At 34.2% G+C, this 18927-nt stretch overlaps 3 protein-coding genes and 2 non-coding genes across 9 annotated transcripts; 1 reads left to right on the top strand and 4 right to left on the bottom strand.

Annotated features, from left to right (window-relative positions):
* Nucleotides 1-558: 558 nt before the first annotated feature.
* On the bottom strand, nucleotides 559-3060 carry LOC109153074 (zinc finger BED domain-containing protein RICESLEEPER 2-like). Its single transcript, XM_019300835.1, has 5 exons — nucleotides 2670-3060; nucleotides 1203-2361; nucleotides 976-1124; nucleotides 803-859; nucleotides 559-701 (listed from the first exon to the last, which is right to left on the bottom strand). The coding sequence occupies exons 1-5, from the start codon at nucleotides 3058-3060 to the stop codon at nucleotides 559-561; spliced, it is 1899 nt and encodes a 632-aa protein (XP_019156380.1).
* A 2794-nt stretch (nucleotides 3061-5854) lies between these two features.
* On the bottom strand, nucleotides 5855-5926 carry TRNAA-AGC. Its single transcript has one exon. It is a non-coding gene; the product is annotated as a tRNA-Ala (tRNA).
* A 71-nt stretch (nucleotides 5927-5997) lies between these two features.
* Nucleotides 5998-6070, bottom strand: TRNAA-AGC. The gene has a single exon. It is a non-coding gene; the product is annotated as a tRNA-Ala (tRNA).
* Nucleotides 6071-10051: 3981 nt separating this feature from the next.
* Nucleotides 10052-12869, top strand: LOC109149408 (splicing factor U2af small subunit B-like). 3 transcript variants are annotated; one of them, XM_019297177.1, is made up of 7 exons: nucleotides 10052-10430; nucleotides 10520-10606; nucleotides 10698-10779; nucleotides 11156-11282; nucleotides 11377-11877; nucleotides 12022-12032; nucleotides 12511-12869. In XM_019297177.1, exons 1-5 carry the CDS (start codon nucleotides 10194-10196, stop codon nucleotides 11849-11851), a joined length of 1008 nt encoding a protein of 335 aa, XP_019152722.1. In that variant the 5' UTR covers nucleotides 10052-10193; the 3' UTR covers nucleotides 11852-11877; nucleotides 12022-12032; nucleotides 12511-12869. The 3 variants fall into 3 exon arrangements, with proteins under 3 accessions (XP_019152722.1, XP_019152712.1, XP_019152704.1); XM_019297167.1 differs by lacking the exon at nucleotides 12022-12032 and having other exon boundaries at nucleotides 10053-10430; XM_019297159.1 differs by having other exon boundaries at nucleotides 10053-10430; nucleotides 12022-12866.
* A 1450-nt stretch (nucleotides 12870-14319) lies between these two features.
* On the bottom strand, nucleotides 14320-17782 carry LOC109151286 (histone deacetylase HDT1-like). Of its 3 annotated transcripts, none has more exons than XM_019299236.1 (10): nucleotides 17674-17782; nucleotides 17007-17077; nucleotides 16702-16919; nucleotides 16559-16581; nucleotides 16443-16475; nucleotides 16148-16350; nucleotides 15517-15549; nucleotides 15324-15420; nucleotides 14672-14798; nucleotides 14320-14577 (listed from the first exon to the last, which is right to left on the bottom strand). In XM_019299236.1, the coding sequence occupies exons 1-10, from the start codon at nucleotides 17684-17686 to the stop codon at nucleotides 14514-14516; spliced, it is 882 nt and encodes a 293-aa protein (XP_019154781.1). In that variant the 5' UTR covers nucleotides 17687-17782; the 3' UTR covers nucleotides 14320-14513. The 3 variants fall into 3 exon arrangements, with proteins under 3 accessions (XP_019154781.1, XP_019154774.1, XP_019154765.1); XM_019299229.1 differs by having other exon boundaries at nucleotides 16148-16353; XM_019299220.1 differs by having other exon boundaries at nucleotides 16148-16356.
* Between the last annotated feature and the right edge of the window lie 1145 nt (nucleotides 17783-18927).

Below are 18927 nucleotides of genomic sequence, written 5' to 3' on the forward strand. Positions count from 1 at the left end.
CAATTCTTCAAAGGCAAAAACTTTGAGCATGTCAGCATTATCATTTAGCAATCAGCATCATTCTCCGATCTCCAAGCAACAACAATCAGCATTCAGCAATTCAGCCATCAACCATGAGCCATGGATCAAAAGAAAACCAGAAATCCAAATACAAAAACTCCAAAATTCCAAATACCCAATATACAACTAACATATGAATATATGATTATATAATATTGAGCAGTCTATTCTTCTTCCTCATAAGTGATAACATAAAAACATAATAAGTTCAAAACATTTCATAATTTAATGCATTGTGCCATTGAATATTGGAACAATTGATTGAGTTAAAGGATTATAGACTAAACTACTAAAAAGTGCTCAGATAGCTTTTTTTCCATATCAAGTTAGGATTGTGGGCACATTACTCAATGAGTATGGCATAAACATCACACTTCATAGGCAACATACCAAACCCAATTCTATATATTCAGAGAACCTGGTGGAAGCATCATCATTGCACAATAATACTTATACAGTTATATAGATACCTACTCAGAAGTCAGAACAAAGAACAAATCACAGTGAATACTTATACTGATACCTGAGCTTAATAGCAGCAACATTTAAAATGTTACCTAGCCATGAGCACTTTCCAGTTTTCCAGTTCCCAACCTCATGAGGGACATTGATTTGAATCATTGATGCACATACATGATACACTGATACAGAGTTATAAATTTATCATGAAATTAAATAAGTAAATAAGTAATCGCAAATTCAGAATTAGAAATCATAAAAGCAAAAAAAAAAAAATGTAAACATACAAGAATTGTAGGCAGTGAAGATCCAACTCCAGTGCTGGATGTGCTGCACAACTCTGCAAAACAAATACAAAATGGAAGTTAAAACTTAAAATCAAATAAGTAATACTCAATAGTTATTATAAACAATTAAACAGACAAGGTAAAAATTATAATATGTTAAAGTATATACCTTTCTCAATCCTTTCAACATCATCAATGTTTTCTTCAACATAGATAGGTTGATTGGCTAACCTTAGCCAATCATGTGCACACACCAGTGCCTCAATAATTCTAGGAGTTAGGGAACTCCTAAAGGCATCTAGTACCCTTCTACTGGTACTAAATGTTGATTATGAAGCAACAGTAGATATTAGAACAACTAGAATATCCCTTGCCATTTTAGATAAGACATGGAACCTTTCAGATTGTTGCTTCCACCATCTTAGAAGGTCAAAAGAATCCTCATCATCCACAATAACCTCAGAGAGATACACTTCCAACTCAGTTTTTTTCCTAGACAAATCTCCACTCTCCAATTTTTGCTTCTTAATTTGAGATTTCAGTAATGATTGAGGTCTCCCACCAGAAACAGAATCAGATATTGTTATTGAGGGAGAAGATTTGTCATATTGTTCAACAGACTGGAAAGGGAAACATGCAACATAATCTTGAAACAACTCCTTAAGGCCAACAATAACCTTATCAAACATTGCTTTACCCTTGTCCTCACCATATAACTGGTTAAACTGAATGGGCATATACTCAATTTTGTCCCTGGGATCTAAGATATTTGCATAGAATATCAAAAAATTCATTTTTTCTAGCTCACCCCAATACTTATCAAATTTTGCCCTCATATTTTTACCCATCACTTTAACACTATCTTCTGTAGCTTCCTCCATATTTTTCAACAAGCAAGACAGATCAGAAACCTCATAGAAGAAGGTATTAGAAGTCACATACAATGAACCAGAAATCCTAACAATCATTTCATAAAAAGATTTCAGAATCTTAACCAAAGATTGAATGGATTCCCAATCCATGAAATCAGGTACACTTCCACCCAAATCAGATTTAAATGAACTGTCATGATCTTCATAGGCTTCAAATACCTTCTGAAACAATAATGCAGTATTAAGCGTCATATAGGTGGAATTCCACCTTGTAGGAACATTTAGACACAAAGAATTCTTAGCTTCCACCCAAATTAGATCAGCTAGATCTCTAAACTTTTGTAACCTAGCAGGTGAGCTCCTCACATACCTAATAGCATCTCTAACTTTCTTAACAGAACTGTCACATTCTTTCAACCCATCCTGTGCCACCAAGTTAAGGATGTGAACAATGCACCTCATGTGCAAATACTTACACCTAACAGTAGTACAACCCCAAGAGACCAACTTCTTCTTCAAGAATCCTAGGGCAGTGTCATTGCTGGAAGCATTATCTAATGTCACACTAAACACTGATTTTAGACCCCAGTATAAGAGGCAACTTTCTAAAGCCTTTGCAATATTTTCCCCCTTGTGGGAATAAATAGGAACAAATGAAATGATTTTCTTTTGTAGCTTCCACTCTATCAATGAAATGTGCAGTTATGCACATGTAGTTTATCCTCTGGATTGAGGTCCAAGTATCAGTTGTGATATTTACCCTCTGACTGCTAGTCTTAAAAAACTTCTTCAAGTTCACCCTCACATCAGAAAATATCTTGAAAATGTCCCTACTGATAGTCCATCTTGAAGGGATTTTAAACATAGGACAGCAAACTAAAACAAACTTTCTAAAACCCTATCCCTCAACAATCCTAAAAAGGAAGTTCATCTAAAATAATCATCTCAGCTAATGCTCTCCTTATCAAGTCTTGATCAAACACCCAAGTACCCAACACCCCTTCAATTCCTTCACTACTTTGAGTTCCAGCAGAAGAAGGTGCAGGTTGGAATGTAAGCATGGACTGCCTTGTCTCCTTAGAGTGAGGATTTTTAAGGCAGCTTACAATGTGATTCCTTAGAGAAGAAGTCACATGTTTCTTGGTCTCACATGCATACACTTTTGCACAATATATACATTTTCCTTTGATGGTAATGCCCTCAGAGTCTTTGATCTTTTCAAAGTGATCCCAAACTAGAGATCTAGTGGTTTCAACCCCTTTCCTTTTCTTTAGAACAAGTGGAGGCAAAGACTGCTGAGACTGAGGAGTAACAGTCTCTACAGCTGGTGCTTCCAACTCAGGTTGGGTTCCAGTTCCAGATAGACCACTAACATTTTCCATCTAAAAAGGGGGAAAGTATCAGTGACAGTGAATGGGAAATCACTCATGGAAAATCATCAACAGTGAATGGGCTTTGTCACATGTATCAATTACTTAAAGTCTTAAACATGCAAAATTCAGTTAATTGAACATTTCATCATGTATGCAGAATTGCACATAAATGATTTAAGGGTCACATATCCATAAACTTACAATTTCACATTTTCACAATTACAAATTACAAATTACAATGAAATCCATAATCAGGCATTCAAGCTAAGTAGATGTATGCTACTTTATATGCTCATCATTTATATGGATTTCAGTCACACACTCACACATTTATACGGATTCCACAAGAATACTAGCATGCTTAACATTGCCACAGTGGCTAGGGGCTAGGACAATAGGGCTTCCACCACAAATTAGGTTACAAATTAGAAACCCTAATCAAAGTATCAGAAATTCACACTCAAAGGACTAGTGACATGCAATCTGGAACTTCTCAACATATTGACAAGTATCACAGTCCACATAATCATAACAAATTAGAAACCATAATCAAAGTATCAGAAATTCACACTCAAAGGACTAGTGACATGCAATCCGAAACTTCTCAACAGATTGACAAGTATCACAGTACACATAATCATAACAAATTAGAAACCCTAATCAATTAGACAAATAGACAATAATCTATAACAAAAATGTAAATAGGGTTTTGCAATTACTTCGTTTCTCAAAATTAATCCCTCGAGAACAAAGGGCTTCGATTAGCAGTTCTACCGGTGATCGGACTACGGCTTCCACCACTCCACCAGACTACTCCAACTAGGGCTTCCACCGGTGAGTGTCTAGAACTAAGAAGTGAGAACTCAGATACTCAGACTCTCAAAGTCTCAGAGAGTAAGACTCAAAGACCAAAGCGAAAGAGAGAACGAGAGTCGAGAGATGAGAGAACTCAAAGTCTTTGAGTCAAAGACCAGAGAAGTAGAGAGAAGTCAGAGACTCAGAGAACTCAAATGAAATGAGGGCTCGGCTGCGTCGGACAAACATTCGATATATATATAACAACCACACGACGTCGTATTACATAGGGTAAAAAAATCCCTAGGGTTCTTTCGGATATTCGGACGAGTTCGGGTGGCATTTATTGCCTCCAACCCGATCCCTCTTTATCCACCATTGAACGCAGCTTCGGGTCGGATCTGGGAGTTCGGATACGGTCAACTCCACGGGTTCATCCGTCGGGTTTCGGGTGGGTCGGATGTTTCGAATATTGCACAGGCCTAGCCAAAGGCCTTGACTGGGCTTGGAACAAGGGTATTCGGGACATCGAAATCCAATCTGATGCAAGCAATGTTATCAAGTGGACTCAACAGTCACAGGAGAAAAGAGGGTTGATCCAAAGCTATTTGGGAGAGATTAAAAATTGGTTGAGCAAGGACTGGAAAGTTTCCATTTGGGACATTTACTGGGAGCAAAATAGGGTTGCCGATGGTCTTGCAACCCTTGGTGCGGTTCAGAGAGAGCATTGGAAGGAGCCAACCGTCCCCCCACCCGGAATTGAAGAGCTTATTCAAGAGGTTATAGCTCGAGCTCCTAGAGTTCGTTTCGTGAGAGAAAGGGGTTAGAACCTTCTCTTTGGGGTATCCCCCTCCCTTATGATAACAAAAAAATATGTATATTGTCAAATTATTGTGTGGCTCATGGTCCACATAGTGGTATGTGGATAATAACAAAAAGTACATTTTTAATATATTAAAAGTACATTATTTGTGTATTGAATATACATTATATAAAATAATGTATTTTTCATGAATACAATGTACATTTTTAATATACTAAATGTACATTATTTGTATACTAAATGTACATTATTTGATAATATTGTCCACATAAATGTGTGGAAGATAATGATTGCCCCAAGTCCCTTCTCCCCTCCCACCTGTGCATCCTACAAGTTTTGTGTCACTTTTGTCTAAACGGTAAAAGAGCAATCGTTATGATGTGGAACCGTGTCCACCTTGCAAGGTGGACACGATTCTATGTTCATAATTACTAAACTATAGGTTCATAATTACTCCGTATAAAGCTATATATTTATAATTTTTGAACTTTATATTCATAATTATTGAACTCTATGCTCATAATTACTGAACTATGTGTTCATAATTATAAAGCTATATATTTATAATTTTTAACTTCATATTCATAATTATTGAATCTATATATTCATAATTACAGAATTATATGTTCAAAATTATGTTCACAACTCTATATTCATAATTATAGAACTATATGTTCATAATATTTGAACTATATATTCATAATTATAAACAGCATAATTTGCCAAGCCTTTGTAACCCAATCTTGTCCTTCCACCTTAGCCCACCAATGCTCTTTCTTGGGCTTGGCTCCCATACTACTAGTAGTTTTCATTTCATTAGCCAATTTGCTTCCAGTGCTGCTATAATTAATTTCCAGTGGCCACGTGAGGAAGAAGAAGGATTATATTATATGAGTTGAGTTGCAATTTCTGCTTCTTCCTTGAATTTTCTTTTCCTTTTCCAGCATGCTAACAATTTCAATACTTGTTTCCTTGGAAATCAGAATGCATTTCCTGTCATACGCTATCATTGTTATGCTAAATCTAGCAATGCTTAACAACAATGAACAATAACAGAAGGTCTTCTCATTTGCAATCTTAATGATGCCCCTTCAAGCTGGCTGCAATAACGTAATCAGTTGCATGCTTCTGCCTTCTGGTTTGCATTGGGAAAATGTTCTGTCTCAAGTTATCAGAAAAAACCAATGGAGATGCGGGTATCGATCCCCGTACCTCTCGCATGCTAAGCGAGCGCTCTACCATCTGAGCTACATCCCCAATTTGTTTCGAGTTTAAGGTTTAGACTATATGAAGGATATTCTATTTCAAGTTTAAAACAAACAAAAGGTTGGAGATGCGGGGTATCGATCCCCGTACCTTTCGCATGCTAAGCGAGCGCTCTACCATCTGAGCTACATCCCCAGTTTGATTTCCTTTGTTCGTAAATATATTTTATCCACATTTCATCTTCTACATTTATTAAGTTTGCAAAATAGTGAGATTTGTGTTGACTTTTTTTTTTTTTTTTTTTTTTTTTTTGCGCCTCAACGTAACCAAACTACCAACACATCAGTTCTAATCATATATGTTTATTCCTAAAAATCATCCCTCTTTCAAAAATATTTTACAATTCTTTATTAGACTCTATGACTCGAATATGTAAGATAATTTTCTTGACATTAATGGTTTTGGACTTCAAATTTTATTAAGTTTTTAAAATTTTATCCAAAAACGTTTATAAATGTTAGCGGTTTAATTATATTAGTTCCTATTTAAATTGGACTTATGCATAAACTTTAGTTGCGGTAGTGCATGAATTTAAGCACGTTTAAGCCGTTAATTTAGTTCACCAATTTAAATTTTAATTGTAGGTGAACAATCCAGTTTTGGATTATACCCTACAAGTTTTTTTTTTTTTTTTTTTTTCAGTTTATACCCCAGACAGTTAATTATACGTTAAGTGTATATGAATCGGGGAGGCATACTAGTTTTATGGTCATGACTTAAGAACATCTTGTGTCACTAGTCTCCTTAAGTTGATATATATTTTATCTAAGGAGTTGGTTTTCAATGAGACTCTGTCTTTAGCCAACTTTCCTGGGAGTATATTTGAAATTTTCCATCATAATCTAGTATAATTTGCCAAAATTTTAAGTATTCATTGCTAATGTTATTTGATTTTGGTTAATTAAAGAATAGTCATAGCATCTTTGATTTACTAAAGTCTCTCAAGTTTTTCAATCTTGATTAATTAAGGAATAGCTACAGCATATTCAACTACCTAAGATTATTAAGTTATGATCTTATAATTTTTAATTTGATTAGGGAGTAGCCACAGCATCCTTAATCTGTTAAAATTATAAAGTTTAGGCAAGAAATTGATAATTGTCTAGTGATCTTATAATTTTAATTTGGCTGGGGAGTAGCCACAGCATCCTTAATATGTTAAAATTATATATTAAGTGGTTTATTTTGATCACATAAAGTTTTAGACATATTATTTGTGATTAGTTGTGTGTAATATGATGGAATTTAGCCCACCTGCAATTTCGTTATATTTGTATGGTTAATCAGTATGAAGTGTTGGACTACGGTCATAATTTAGCCCACATGCAATTATTTATCGGAGTGTAGTTTAGTAATTTTATTAGTGATGATAGAAATAAATCAATTTATTTACTTTATGGTTATTTGTAAATAATTTCCAATTCTATCATGAAGTTTAATTTTATGATGTAAATTTTAGATCATATTTCTTAATTTGTCCACATGAATTAGGAAAAGGAACATGATTTCTTAAGTTTTATCATAATGGTCGTAATGAATCTTATTGAATAAAACTTTAACCTACAGGCAAGTTTTATGTCACTTGATTCTCCAACTCATTTGATAACTGTTTCAAATTATGCTGTGCATCCGTATGCACCATGCATGGTGCATACAGATACAAAAACGACGTCGTTTTAATAAAACGCGCGTCTCCCCTTAAAAAAAATCAGGTTCGATTCACAACAACAACATATGAACTAAAATTCCATAATCGATGAACTATAATTCCATAATCTAATCTATGAACTAAAAATTCCAGAATGAATGAACTAAAATTCCATAATCTATAAACTAAAATTTCAGAATCGATGAACTACAATTCCATAATCGATGAACTATAATTCCATAATCAATGAACTATAATTCCATAATCTATGAACTAAAATTCCAGAATGAATGAACAATATAATGTTGTTGCTGGGAATCGAACCTGAATTTTTTTTAAAGGGGAGACACGCGTTTTTTAATAAAACGACGTCGTTTTGGCATCCGTATGCACCATGCATGGTGCATACGGATGCACAGCATAACGATTGGTTTCATCATAAATAAAAATTTTCAGTTGGATCTAATTGAGTAAAACTTTAGCCCACATCAAGTTTTATGTCACTAGATTCTTCTAGCTATTTTGTAATTGAGATAAAATATTGTCAAAGAGAGTTAGGCCTATAATGAGTAGAAAAAAATGACGGGTAAAATTTTTTAATCAAATGAATGGCTCAGATTGATCAGATTTTAATTTTTCCTTGAGATTTCCTAATTTATCCTTAATTATATGATTATCCCGTTAACTTTTTCGTTAAATATTCTTCTTCATTAATTTCTGTTAGTTCATTGTTAACTTACTCATTGATTTTAATAAGAAAGGTCTTTGGTTCGAACCTCATCCCAATCAAAGTTGACATAATTAGTACTCTATTTTACTCTTATCAAATAAAATAATAATAATTTAGTAGGTAGAACAAAAAATAGTACATATGCATTTCTTTAATTTAGAATTATGTGTTTACAATGCGTTTATTCAAAAAAAAAAAATTATTCATTATCAATAAATTGAATAAGAGAAATAATTTCATTAGTTATATTGTTTTTATTTTTCTCCAATATAAAAATTCTTTACATTCAAATTCATCAATTGATTATATTCGGTACATTGTCCTTACAATGTCTTTATTTAAAAAAAAATTATTCATTATCAATAAATTAATTAACAGAAATAATTTCATTAGTTATATTGTATTTATTTTTCTCCAATGTAAAAAATATTCTTTACTTTCAAATTCATCAATTGATTATATTCACTACATTGTCTATTCTTTTTTTTTGTGCACTATTTTTTAATTAAATATCAAAGTTATAATACAAATAATGTTATATATTTATTTACCAGGTATTTTATTAATACCATGAAAAAATTAAAAAATATATAATTAACTCAATCATATTAACTACTTGAGGAATTTGTTGACAAAGAGAGTATTCAAATCACACAACAAATTGAAGTGGGAAACTACCTCGCAATGTCCTTATTTGACAATCAGCAGTTAGTGGTTAGCGTTAGAAGATTTGACCAGCGAATTATATCAACGGTTAGTAAAAAGATATTTGAAAAAATTAACTGTTTAGATTAACATGTAAAATGACTTAAGGGTATACATATAATAATAACCACCTAAAGGGCGGGTACCGTTAATTCATTCATTGATTTTGTATATATGTGTATTCATTAAATATATTAGAACCCTTTGCAACAAGAATACTTGGCTACTATTTAAATTTTTTTGGAATAAATGTCAAATAGGCCATCGAAGTGCACACGATAATGCAATTAGGCCACTAAACCCAAAAAATCAACAATTAGATCCTTGAACTAACTAATTTCAAACAATTCTTTCAATTTGAAAGTTTCCAACAGGTCATCCTCTCAAATTAATTATTTTTTAAAAAAATAAAATTTAAAAATTAATTATTAAATTAAAAAAAAAAAACAGAATCCGACCGGAGACGAAGAAACCGGCCGGAGACGTCTCTTGCAGGATTCTGTTTTTTTTTTTTTTTTTTTTAAATTTAAATAACTAATTTATAAACTTTATTTTTTTAAAAATAATTAATTTGGTAGGATGATCTGTTGACCTGTTGGAAACCTACAAATTGAAAGAATTGTTCAAAATTTGTTAGTTTAGGGACCCAATTGTTAGTTTTTTAAGTTCAGTGGTCTAATTGCATTATCGTGTGCAGTTCGATGACCTATTTGACCTTATTCTAATTTTTTTTAATAACAATTATAATGAATCTCCTATATTACATTATATTCATATACTCTGAGTTACATATTTAAATAAATAAATCCGACATTAAATTGTTTATGTATTACTTCTCATATATAATCTTATATTTTCAAATATTTATTTTAATTATAAACATTAGACATTAACTGTATAAAACTAGTTTTAATATAAAGTACTAATATTGGTGCTGCATAAAAAAAATATTATTTATTATTAAATTAATAAAACTGTTGGCTACGTGCCTAGCTACATAACCAGGCCAGTCCGAGATTCTGTTTGGTCGTGGTGACTAGATTAGCCCTAATTTACCTGGAAAGGAAATCCTACAAATAGCTATAAAAATAGAGAAACCCTAATTTTGTTCTTAAGCTAGGTGAATTATTATCGAAGAGATCGAATAGAAATAGAGAGAAAGCAGGCGGTATAGAATGGCGGAGCACTTGGCGTCGATATTCGGAACGGAGAAGGACAGGGTGAACTGCCCCTTCTACTTCAAGATAGGTGCTTGCCGGCACGGCGATCGCTGCTCTCGCCTTCACACCAAGCCTAGCATCAGCCCCACCCTTCTCCTCTCCAACATGTACCAACGCCCCGACATGATCACACCCGGCGTTGACCCCCAAGGCCAACCTCTCGATCCCCGCAAGATCCAACGCCACTTCGAGGTATTATTAATTATATCTCTAATTTGAATAGATATATAATTGAATTCGTATTCAGATTTCTAATTCATGCGATCCTTACGATCGTACAGGACTTCTACGAGGATTTGTTTGAGGAGCTTAGCAAGCATGGAGAGATTGAGAATCTTAACATCTGTGATAATTTAGCTGACCACATGGTATATATGTCTACAGCTCTGGTTTGAAAAAGGTTTTGTTAAAATAAAAAATTATTCTTTTAATGTGTTTTTTGTTTTTTCTTCCTTTTAGGTGGGTAATGTATATGTTCAGTTTAGGGAAGAAGAGCATGCTGCAACTGCTCTTCAAAGTCTCTCAGGAAGGTATTATGCAGGTTAGTACTACTCATAACTTGTATTCTTTTCTTATTCACTTGTGTTCCACATTGGACTATCTAATTGAGTAATTTCACTAGAAAATATGTGACAACTGTTTGTTTGCAAGATCTGAAATCATGATACATCTCAGGAAACATTATTTTTTTTAAACTTAACCAGAATAGGGCAGTTCAGATGGTTTCTGTCGGAGGGTAACGTGTGGGAAAACAAAAGATTATTCAGGGGGTTTAGCATCAAAAGACATTTATTATTGTTTGCTTTAACACACAATTACTGTTACTTATACCAAGGTTCTTTGTATCATAACCATTTCTACTAACCAAAATGATGCTTTTATTTTTTCACTGATCATTGTGATAATTGCACATATAGGACGTCCCATTATTGTTGACTTCTCTCCAGTGACTGATTTTCGTGAAGCCACTTGTAGACAGTATGAGGAAAATGTATGCAATCGAGGTGGCTACTGCAACTTCATGCATCTGAAAAAGATAAGCCGGTATGTCTTTCTCTTTCTCTTTACTAAAGATATCATCTGTGGCTCTTTCCCTTTTAAGTATTTGATGATTGATCGGTTGTCTTTTCATTTGAAGAGAGCTGAGGCGGCAGCTATTTGGGAATAGCAGGCAAAGGCACAGCCATAGTAGAAGCCGTAGCCCTCGTGGACATCGTGGTCATGAGGAACATTCACATAGTGGTCATAGGAGAGGTGATCATCGTCACCCTGAGAGGGGGTGGAGACCTAGAAGCAGAAGTCCCAGAAGAAGAGGTGGACAAAGTACAAGTCCTGTAGGTAGGAGAAATAGGGAAGGCAGTGCTGAGAGAAGGGCAAAGATTGAACAATGGAATAGGGAAAAGGAACAGAAAGATTATGGAAAGAATGATAATACTGCCGTGACTAGGGAAGGTAGTGAGGAGAGAAGGGCAAAGATTGAGCAGTGGAATAGGGAAAGAGAACAAAAGAATTCTTCTAAAAACAATGATTTTGACACATTTGAAACTGGTGGCAGCGATGGTGCTGAGCACTACCAAGAACAGAGTTATGATGATTATCCCCAACAGAAATAGTTTGAGAATGGAAGTTATGACTACTGGTAATTTTCTCTAGTTTGGTCTTATAATGTGTTCTCTTCATTTGATCTTGACCTTTTTATGCTCCAAAGATTTTTTTTTTTTTTTTGGCCACAAAATAGGCTATTTTGAAAAATATAGCTCACTGCCCATTTTCCACTGTGCAGGTGGAGTACAGGTCCACTGACTTGTGATATTGAATAAAGCAAAACCCCTTTATACTTTTCCTTCTATTACATGCTAAAGAGCATTAACTTGATTTTAATAGGGGGTCAAAGAAACTTATGGAAGCTTAACTCATTAAATCTCCTCCAATTATAACTTGAGTCCATAAATGCTCAATTGATTGTAGTGTATGTCTGTACCCACTTCAATTGATTTGGATGAAACCAGATTTCTAGTTTATATTTCAAGGGAGTGACAGGGCACACACATTTTCCTCGTTTTTGGAGTCAAAATCCTACCCCCTAACCAAGGGTTATTTCATTTTGCCGCTTTTGGGGGGATACATTTATAATAATAACAATTATTAAATCAAATTACTCTTATTAGAAAGCTTTAATCTAATGGATTTGCCAAGTTGTGCAGGTTCAAGGTTCCTGCTTTCCAGTGATGGTGCCTCATCTTTAGCAGCTCACTATTGTATTTCTATACAGGTTGGATGTCTTCCCTGCAGAAAAAAAGGTTGAGGATTCAACGATCAACATGTGTGATGTCTGGTTGAGAAGTGAAGGCCGGGGGGCCTGTCAATGTTTTATTTCTTAAAGCACTGCCATTTGATTCTGGGAGACACATCACTTGTTATGCTTATAGGTGCTTGTTTGGTCCAAGCCTATAAGAAGCAAGAAAGTCTTCTCTAGAAAGAACTTACTAGTAACTTTTCTTAGAAGTTTTCATTATGTGTTGGGTGAATAGATGAACAGTTATTTAAGATTGTCTGGTCTGAGTACAAGTAAAAACTATGTTCTTTGTGTCATGGTTAAAGTTACTATGAAGGACATTTATTAAATTATCATTGCCATTCTTTAAGTTTTATGGTGTTCAGCATTACCTGGGCTGTTGGAGTTGATTGCAAGGTGGAAGCCGACTACCAAAGATAAAAGTAGGTAAAATAAGGAGAAATTTAACATTTTTTTTAACTAACAAAAAATTTGCCATACTAATGTTCATTAAAAAAAAAAAAAAAGATTATGGTTGCTGTTTTCTTTGTTCCGCCTCTGCGACACGTAAGGCAAATTCACATGCAGCCAAGAGATGGCTGAAAGCATCCAGATTATTCAGCAACTTGAGTATGGGTGCAAAGAGCCAAGCTGAGTTCAAGTTAGCAGAAACTTAAATTCGAGATAGAAGTAGTTATAATGACATGAGTAAAAATTTTGGTCTGAATTTTGCTCATAAATTTTTATAAGGTTTAGCTCAATTCAAACTATATATATATATATATATATATATATATATATAGTTTGAATTACTTAATAAGTGACTTGAGTTTAAATTTAACCAAATAGTTTACACGTAATTCAACTTGAGTACACCATTAGATATGTCAATTAAACCAACTCATTTAATTTCAACCCAATACATTCAAGTCATCAACTTATTTAAACTAGACTTGAGTACACTATTAAGTATGTCAATTAAACCAACTCATTCAATTTCAACGCAATACATTCAAGTCATTAGGCACTCAACAATCTTCGGGCTACTCATATGGAAAGAGAAGGCTACAAGTGTGCGGACTGGCTTGCAAATTTCGGTCACCCTCACTTTAGATGCTCATCCTGATTTGAACGGCTTTCTTAAGGCGGATGCTATGAATACTCCTTTCCTTAGAATTAGTTAACACCTTCTTTGAGGGCCGCAAATGTACCCAAAAAAAAAAAAATCAAGCTTATTAGGCTTGAATTAATTGACTTAATTTTACTACGGATTTAAAAATTTTACATTAACCTTAAAACTTTAGATCATCAAGTAAGCGATTTAACATTTATAGTTGATTTCCTAAATTTTTACTTTTAACAAATTAGCACATTTACATTAATAATTATAGATTTAAAACATCATTTAATCTAATTCAGATCTCCAATTTCAAATTTCGACTAAAGAACATAATGTAACAATTCAAACCCTATTAGTGTTCACTAATTACACCAGCTACATCTTAAATGGGGTCACTTACATCTTAATTACACCATTAGTGAACACTAATCCAGAATGACTGACTTGAATTACTTATTTTTTATTTATTTATTTAAGATGTAGCTGGTCTAATTCAAATCTCCAACTTGATATCCCTATACATCATTCATTCCATCAGTCATATATTAGTGTTCATGAATGTAGGACTATATTCTCAAACCCACACTAGAGATATCATAAGTAAAACACCAGCAGACTTTGAAACTAGGGACACTGCACACAAAAATAAAATAAAACAAAATAAAATAAAAATCAGATCAAAGTCAAAATAAAGCAGAGATGAGTATAATTTTAGATCCTGTTTAACCCAAGCACAGCCCACCTGACAACTCTCCAGTACCAATATGCTACAGCTAAAAGACTAACAAGAGTGGCCTTTACATTAGGTGAACCACAAAAAGCTAATGAGTAAGCCAGGACTATAAGCAATGCAGAGACATTCAAGCTCTCTGTATACTCATCACTTCCCAGAACTATGTTTAGCCTTTGTATGGGAATCCAGAGCACCTTCAGAACCAAAAGTCCTGCAATTGATGGAAGGTAAAAATGTATAACCACACAACACTGATCAAACTTAAGAATTAAAAGGACACTTTATAGCTACAAGTGAGCATGTACCTGTTGCAAGACTTGCAGGCATGAGAGCCAGCTGATTTTGGAGTTGACTGATTTGGCTTGTTAGCAGCAGTCTTAGCCTGTTTTGAAGGGTAAGGAGTAGCCACATGCACGCTGCTTTTCTTGCCACCTGTACCAAATTGCAAATTAATTCAGAACCTTCTTAAAGAGAAGGTTAATTGTGTGGTGTGAATCATTGTTGTTAAGGCAACGCCTAGGCGTCCGGTAGGCGGAGACCAGACGCGTAACAAGCTCTCCTCCCCTGAAATGGGTGAGGCAAGAGGGTTGATGGACGAATTAGAAGATGAAGATCCTTTTCCAAACGATGATGAAGATATTGATGGTGATGATGTTGAAGATGATGAGCAAATGGGGAGTGAGGGTCATAATGTTGGTGGTGAAGGGCAAGGGATTTAAATGATGGATGATTGAGTATTGACATTTAGTATTGTTTGATGTTGGTTTATGATTTATGAACTTGATTTGATTTTAAACTATTGCATAATTTAGTACTTGTTGTCGCCTAGGCAGTCGGCTGGTGCCTTGCCTTGAAAGTTCGCCTTAACGACATTGGTGTGCATCATTCAAGAAAGGGAAAACCATCATACAAGAAATTTTCAGTGCATTGAGGATAAAGCAGGGAGAAGAGACTAACCAGTTTTTTGAGGAGTTTCCATTTTTGCTTTCTTGTTCTTATCAGAAGCAGGTGTCTTCTTAGCAGATTCAGCAAGCCTTTTCTTGCCAGATTCAACCTAACAGAAACAAATCACAGATTTAAAGGTAAACTCACTTATTTTTCACCCTGCCCATGGAAATCCTAAAAAAACATGATATGAGTTCTACCATACCTTTTTGGGTGTCTCATCACTCTCATCTTCATCCTGAGTGCATTCAAATGTTTTAGTGAGAAATAGTTGAACATAACAAGTCACTGACAATCCTAAGAAATGTCAATGGCACCCAAACTTGCATCTGGCTTAGAAGCTTCACAAACAAATACAAAATCTACTGTTTCACACTGCTAACGCACTTTTAAGTTTTAATCAAGCAAACTATTCAATCACTCAACATTACTACATGCAACCACATAGTGAATACTTTGGTTACAAAGTCAACAACAAGAGACTCCAGGAAACAGTTAAAAAGTTTGGAGAACAGATATAAAATCACTATGGAAATTTGTTTTTACATGCTAACACAAAAAAAGAACTAACATCAATTTAGAAATAAGAAAATAACTTCAGTCGAAAACAGGAAATACTAAGAGATGGCACAAATAGTTTAGCAATTAAGGCCACTTAAATCTAAATGTGTCCAAAGGGTTGACCAATGAAGTGGTAGTACAAGTCACAATATAGCATCTGGGAGATAAAAACTTGTCCATATATAGTAGTAAACTGAGAAAGAAAAAGATGAAAAAAGATTTAAAGTCAAGCTAATTAGTCTGAAACACATACTTAATGGGTAAACACGCCATACCTCACCATCAGAGGAATCCATATCTTCATCAGACAAATCATCATCATCAGAACCCATATCCTCATCACTGCTTTCATCTTCCTTAGCCTTCGCATCTTTATGTGGCTCCTTAATTTTCACTTTCTTATCCGGCGCAGAACTCTTTGCAACATCAGACTTCTCTGAACCAGCTTGTTTTTCTGGCTTAACAACAGTCTCAGGTTCTGCTGCTGAGAAGTAATTCAAAAGAAAACAGTTTCTGATAAATGAACATCACAGTCATAACTCATAAATGCACGAACAGCAGCTTTCATACCTTTGAAGGTGAGGGGACTATCCTCATCAGAATCTAAACAAAAGAAAACGCTTGACGTCAGTCCGTAAATCCATAATATGAAATATATAGCTTGTCTTGTAAGATCACAAACTTACCAGATTCTTGATCATCATCATCAGTAACCATCAAAAAATAAAGTCAAGGATGAACAGCAAGCTAAGCAGTTTTTGAACTAAAAAGAGGGCATTCAAAATTTAAAAACAAAACAAAACCAAATGCAAATGAAGACAAAGGATATTCAGCAACTGGATTTTGAGCCTTGAATCCATAAAAGTAGACATTTCCATTCTTCCAGTTGTGTGATAATTCAAAGTCTTTATCAAAAATTAAGTCAAATTGTTGCTGGGGAAGCTTATCTGAGATAAGAGTTCCAAGAACTAATTTCTTCCCATCAACATTCACAAACAAGCAAACAGATTCAGAACCATGCAGTTTCTTCACCTCACCAACATTAGCCTGCAGTGCAATTTGTATATTATGCAACAAGAAAAATTAATAAAAATAAAAAGGACAATAACAAAACTTTTGTAAAGTTGAGTGCACCTGTGAAAGGTGCAAGATCATGCCATCTCCAGGCTTTACAGAAAGAGGCTCTCCACTTTTTACCTCAACACCTGCACATCAAAGATGTTAATCAAGTTCCAATAATGTACAGTTGCTCAGTGGTACAATTGAAAGCATTGGTTATGGACTTATAGTAGGATATCAGAATCAAAGGCATATTGAATCACAGAACACTAAAACAACTAACTATTACCTATGAGCAGATAAAATGACAACAAAATGAACAGATGAAGTTCATTTCACTTTAAATATGCAGTATGCAGTAATCCTAAGCCCCACTCTCCAACAGAATTTTTCGGTAACAGATATAAAACAGAAATGAAATGTAACGTATCCAACTCTGTTTGTAATCATAGCATTATTGCAGCAGTACTATCCACGTACTTAAACAATCAATCAGCAATCGAAATACTCATTCTTAAAGAAAACACATATTTGCCTCAACAATGTAGAAACAGAGGGAAAAAATAGTAAGCTAAACAATCAAAATTTACAGATGACAACCCAATGCACAGTCACACTCAGCATAGAACCATAGACTATTTCGCGCACCACAACACATTCATGTATAATACAAATATAGACAACACCATGTAATAATAGCGAAAGGAAAAAAAGAAATTTCAATAAACAGATAGAGTGTTACCCCAAAACTCCATTTTCAGCGACTGAGAAAGCAAGGAAGTTCAGTTTAGAGAGAATTGGAGCTGGCTAGGGTTTTAGGACGTAAGTGGGCAGGGAAACAAGGGTTTTAACCTTTTTTTTTTTTTTTTTTTTTTTTGAAACGAGGTTTTAACTTTTTTTTTTTTTTTTTTTTTTTTTTGAAACCAGGGTTTTACTGTAACTTTTAAGAAACCAATATTACAAAGAAGGCTACGATATCGTATTTCGCAGACTATGGCACGTCAAAATGCTAAATCTATAGTTGTAGTGTAGCAAGTGGCTTTTTTTATAAGGTATATTTTTATTTTCCACCATCCATATTCAAATCTTGCAACCACCCATTTTAAATGATAACATATAAATATATAATAGATGACAAAATTCAATTATATATACACACACACATAATAACAAAAAAAAAAAAAAAGCATTGAGATAACCTAGTGAAGATGACTAATGATATTGTAACACCCCGAGACATCATTAAAAAAAAAAAAAAAAACAATAAGCTGAGCCAACAGGTAAAACAGTAATATCCAATGACGTTTCATCCTTGGGGCTATTAATTTGTTGGTGATTTGTTACTAGATATTTCCCTTCTTTATGGTATAAATAAATAGGAAATAGATTGTACTAGAGTATTATATTTGAAATACGAATTGAAGTCTGAATTTATCTCTTTTTCCCTCTCTACACTTCTTCTTATTCTCCCTGCAATTCTACACTTCTTCTTTCCCTTGCAAATATGTTATTTCTTCTTCTTTTTCTTGCTTTTGTTTTGTGGTTCATTACAAGTGGTATCAGAGCCCTAATCTATGGAAGCTCGAGTGAGTAAATTAGAAGCTTAGATGACTAAATTTGAACATCTAAATTAATATGCAAATTCCAGGCCACTGAAGATTTGGTAGAGAGATTCATGGCTCATATGGAGTTTACGATGTCTAATTGGAAAGATGAGATGTTTGGAGGTGATCGGACTCAACAAACTTGCTTCTCGAGTGATGGATCCAACATATAGATGTTCCATAGTTTGAATACCTTCAATAGCTTCCCATGATTAGTTTTCTCCACAACTGGTGAAATTTGAAGTCGGCAAAAACAAGAACAAGGTGAGTAATCCTAAGATCCATAAAGTGCTTGATGACGATGTTATAATAGAGAAATCACCCATGTGAGTTATAGATGTACACAAGGATGGTGACTTAAATAGTTGTGATGTACAAATAGATGGGTTAGT

The sequence above is a fragment of the Ipomoea nil genome, unplaced genomic scaffold, assembly GCF_001879475.1.
Source record: "Ipomoea nil cultivar Tokyo-kokei standard unplaced genomic scaffold, Asagao_1.1 scaffold0268, whole genome shotgun sequence".
Classification (NCBI taxonomy): Eukaryota; Viridiplantae; Streptophyta; class Magnoliopsida; order Solanales; family Convolvulaceae; genus Ipomoea; species Ipomoea nil.

Coding starts and splice junctions, on each gene's coding strand:
- LOC109149408 (XM_019297177.1), top strand. CDS start 10,194: ATGGCGGAGCACTTGGCGTCGATATTCGGAACGGAGAAGGACAGGGTG. Junction 10,780..11,155: donor CTCAGGAAGGTATTATGCAG/GTTAGTACTACT, acceptor TTGCACATATAG/GACGTCCCATTATTGTTGAC. Junction 11,283..11,376: donor CATCTGAAAAAGATAAGCCG/GTATGTCTTTCT, acceptor TTTCATTTGAAG/AGAGCTGAGGCGGCAGCTAT.
- LOC109153074 (XM_019300835.1), bottom strand. CDS start 3,060: ATGGAAAATGTTAGTGGTCTATCTGGAACTGGAACCCAACCTGAGTTG. Junction 2,362..2,669: donor AGGAATTGAAGGGGTGTTGG/GTACTTGGGTGT, acceptor TTTCATTGATAG/AGTGGAAGCTACAAAAGAAA. Junction 702..802: donor ACTGCCTACAATTCTTGTAT/GTTTACATTTTT, acceptor ACTCTGTATCAG/TGTATCATGTATGTGCATCA.
- LOC109151286 (XM_019299220.1), bottom strand. Junction 16,582..16,701: donor GCTCAAAATCCAGTTGCTGA/ATATCCTTTGTC, acceptor TTTGATGGTTAC/TGATGATGATGATCAAGAAT. Junction 15,421..15,516: donor GTGATGAGACACCCAAAAAG/GTATGGTAGAAC, acceptor TGTTTCTGTTAG/GTTGAATCTGGCAAGAAAAG.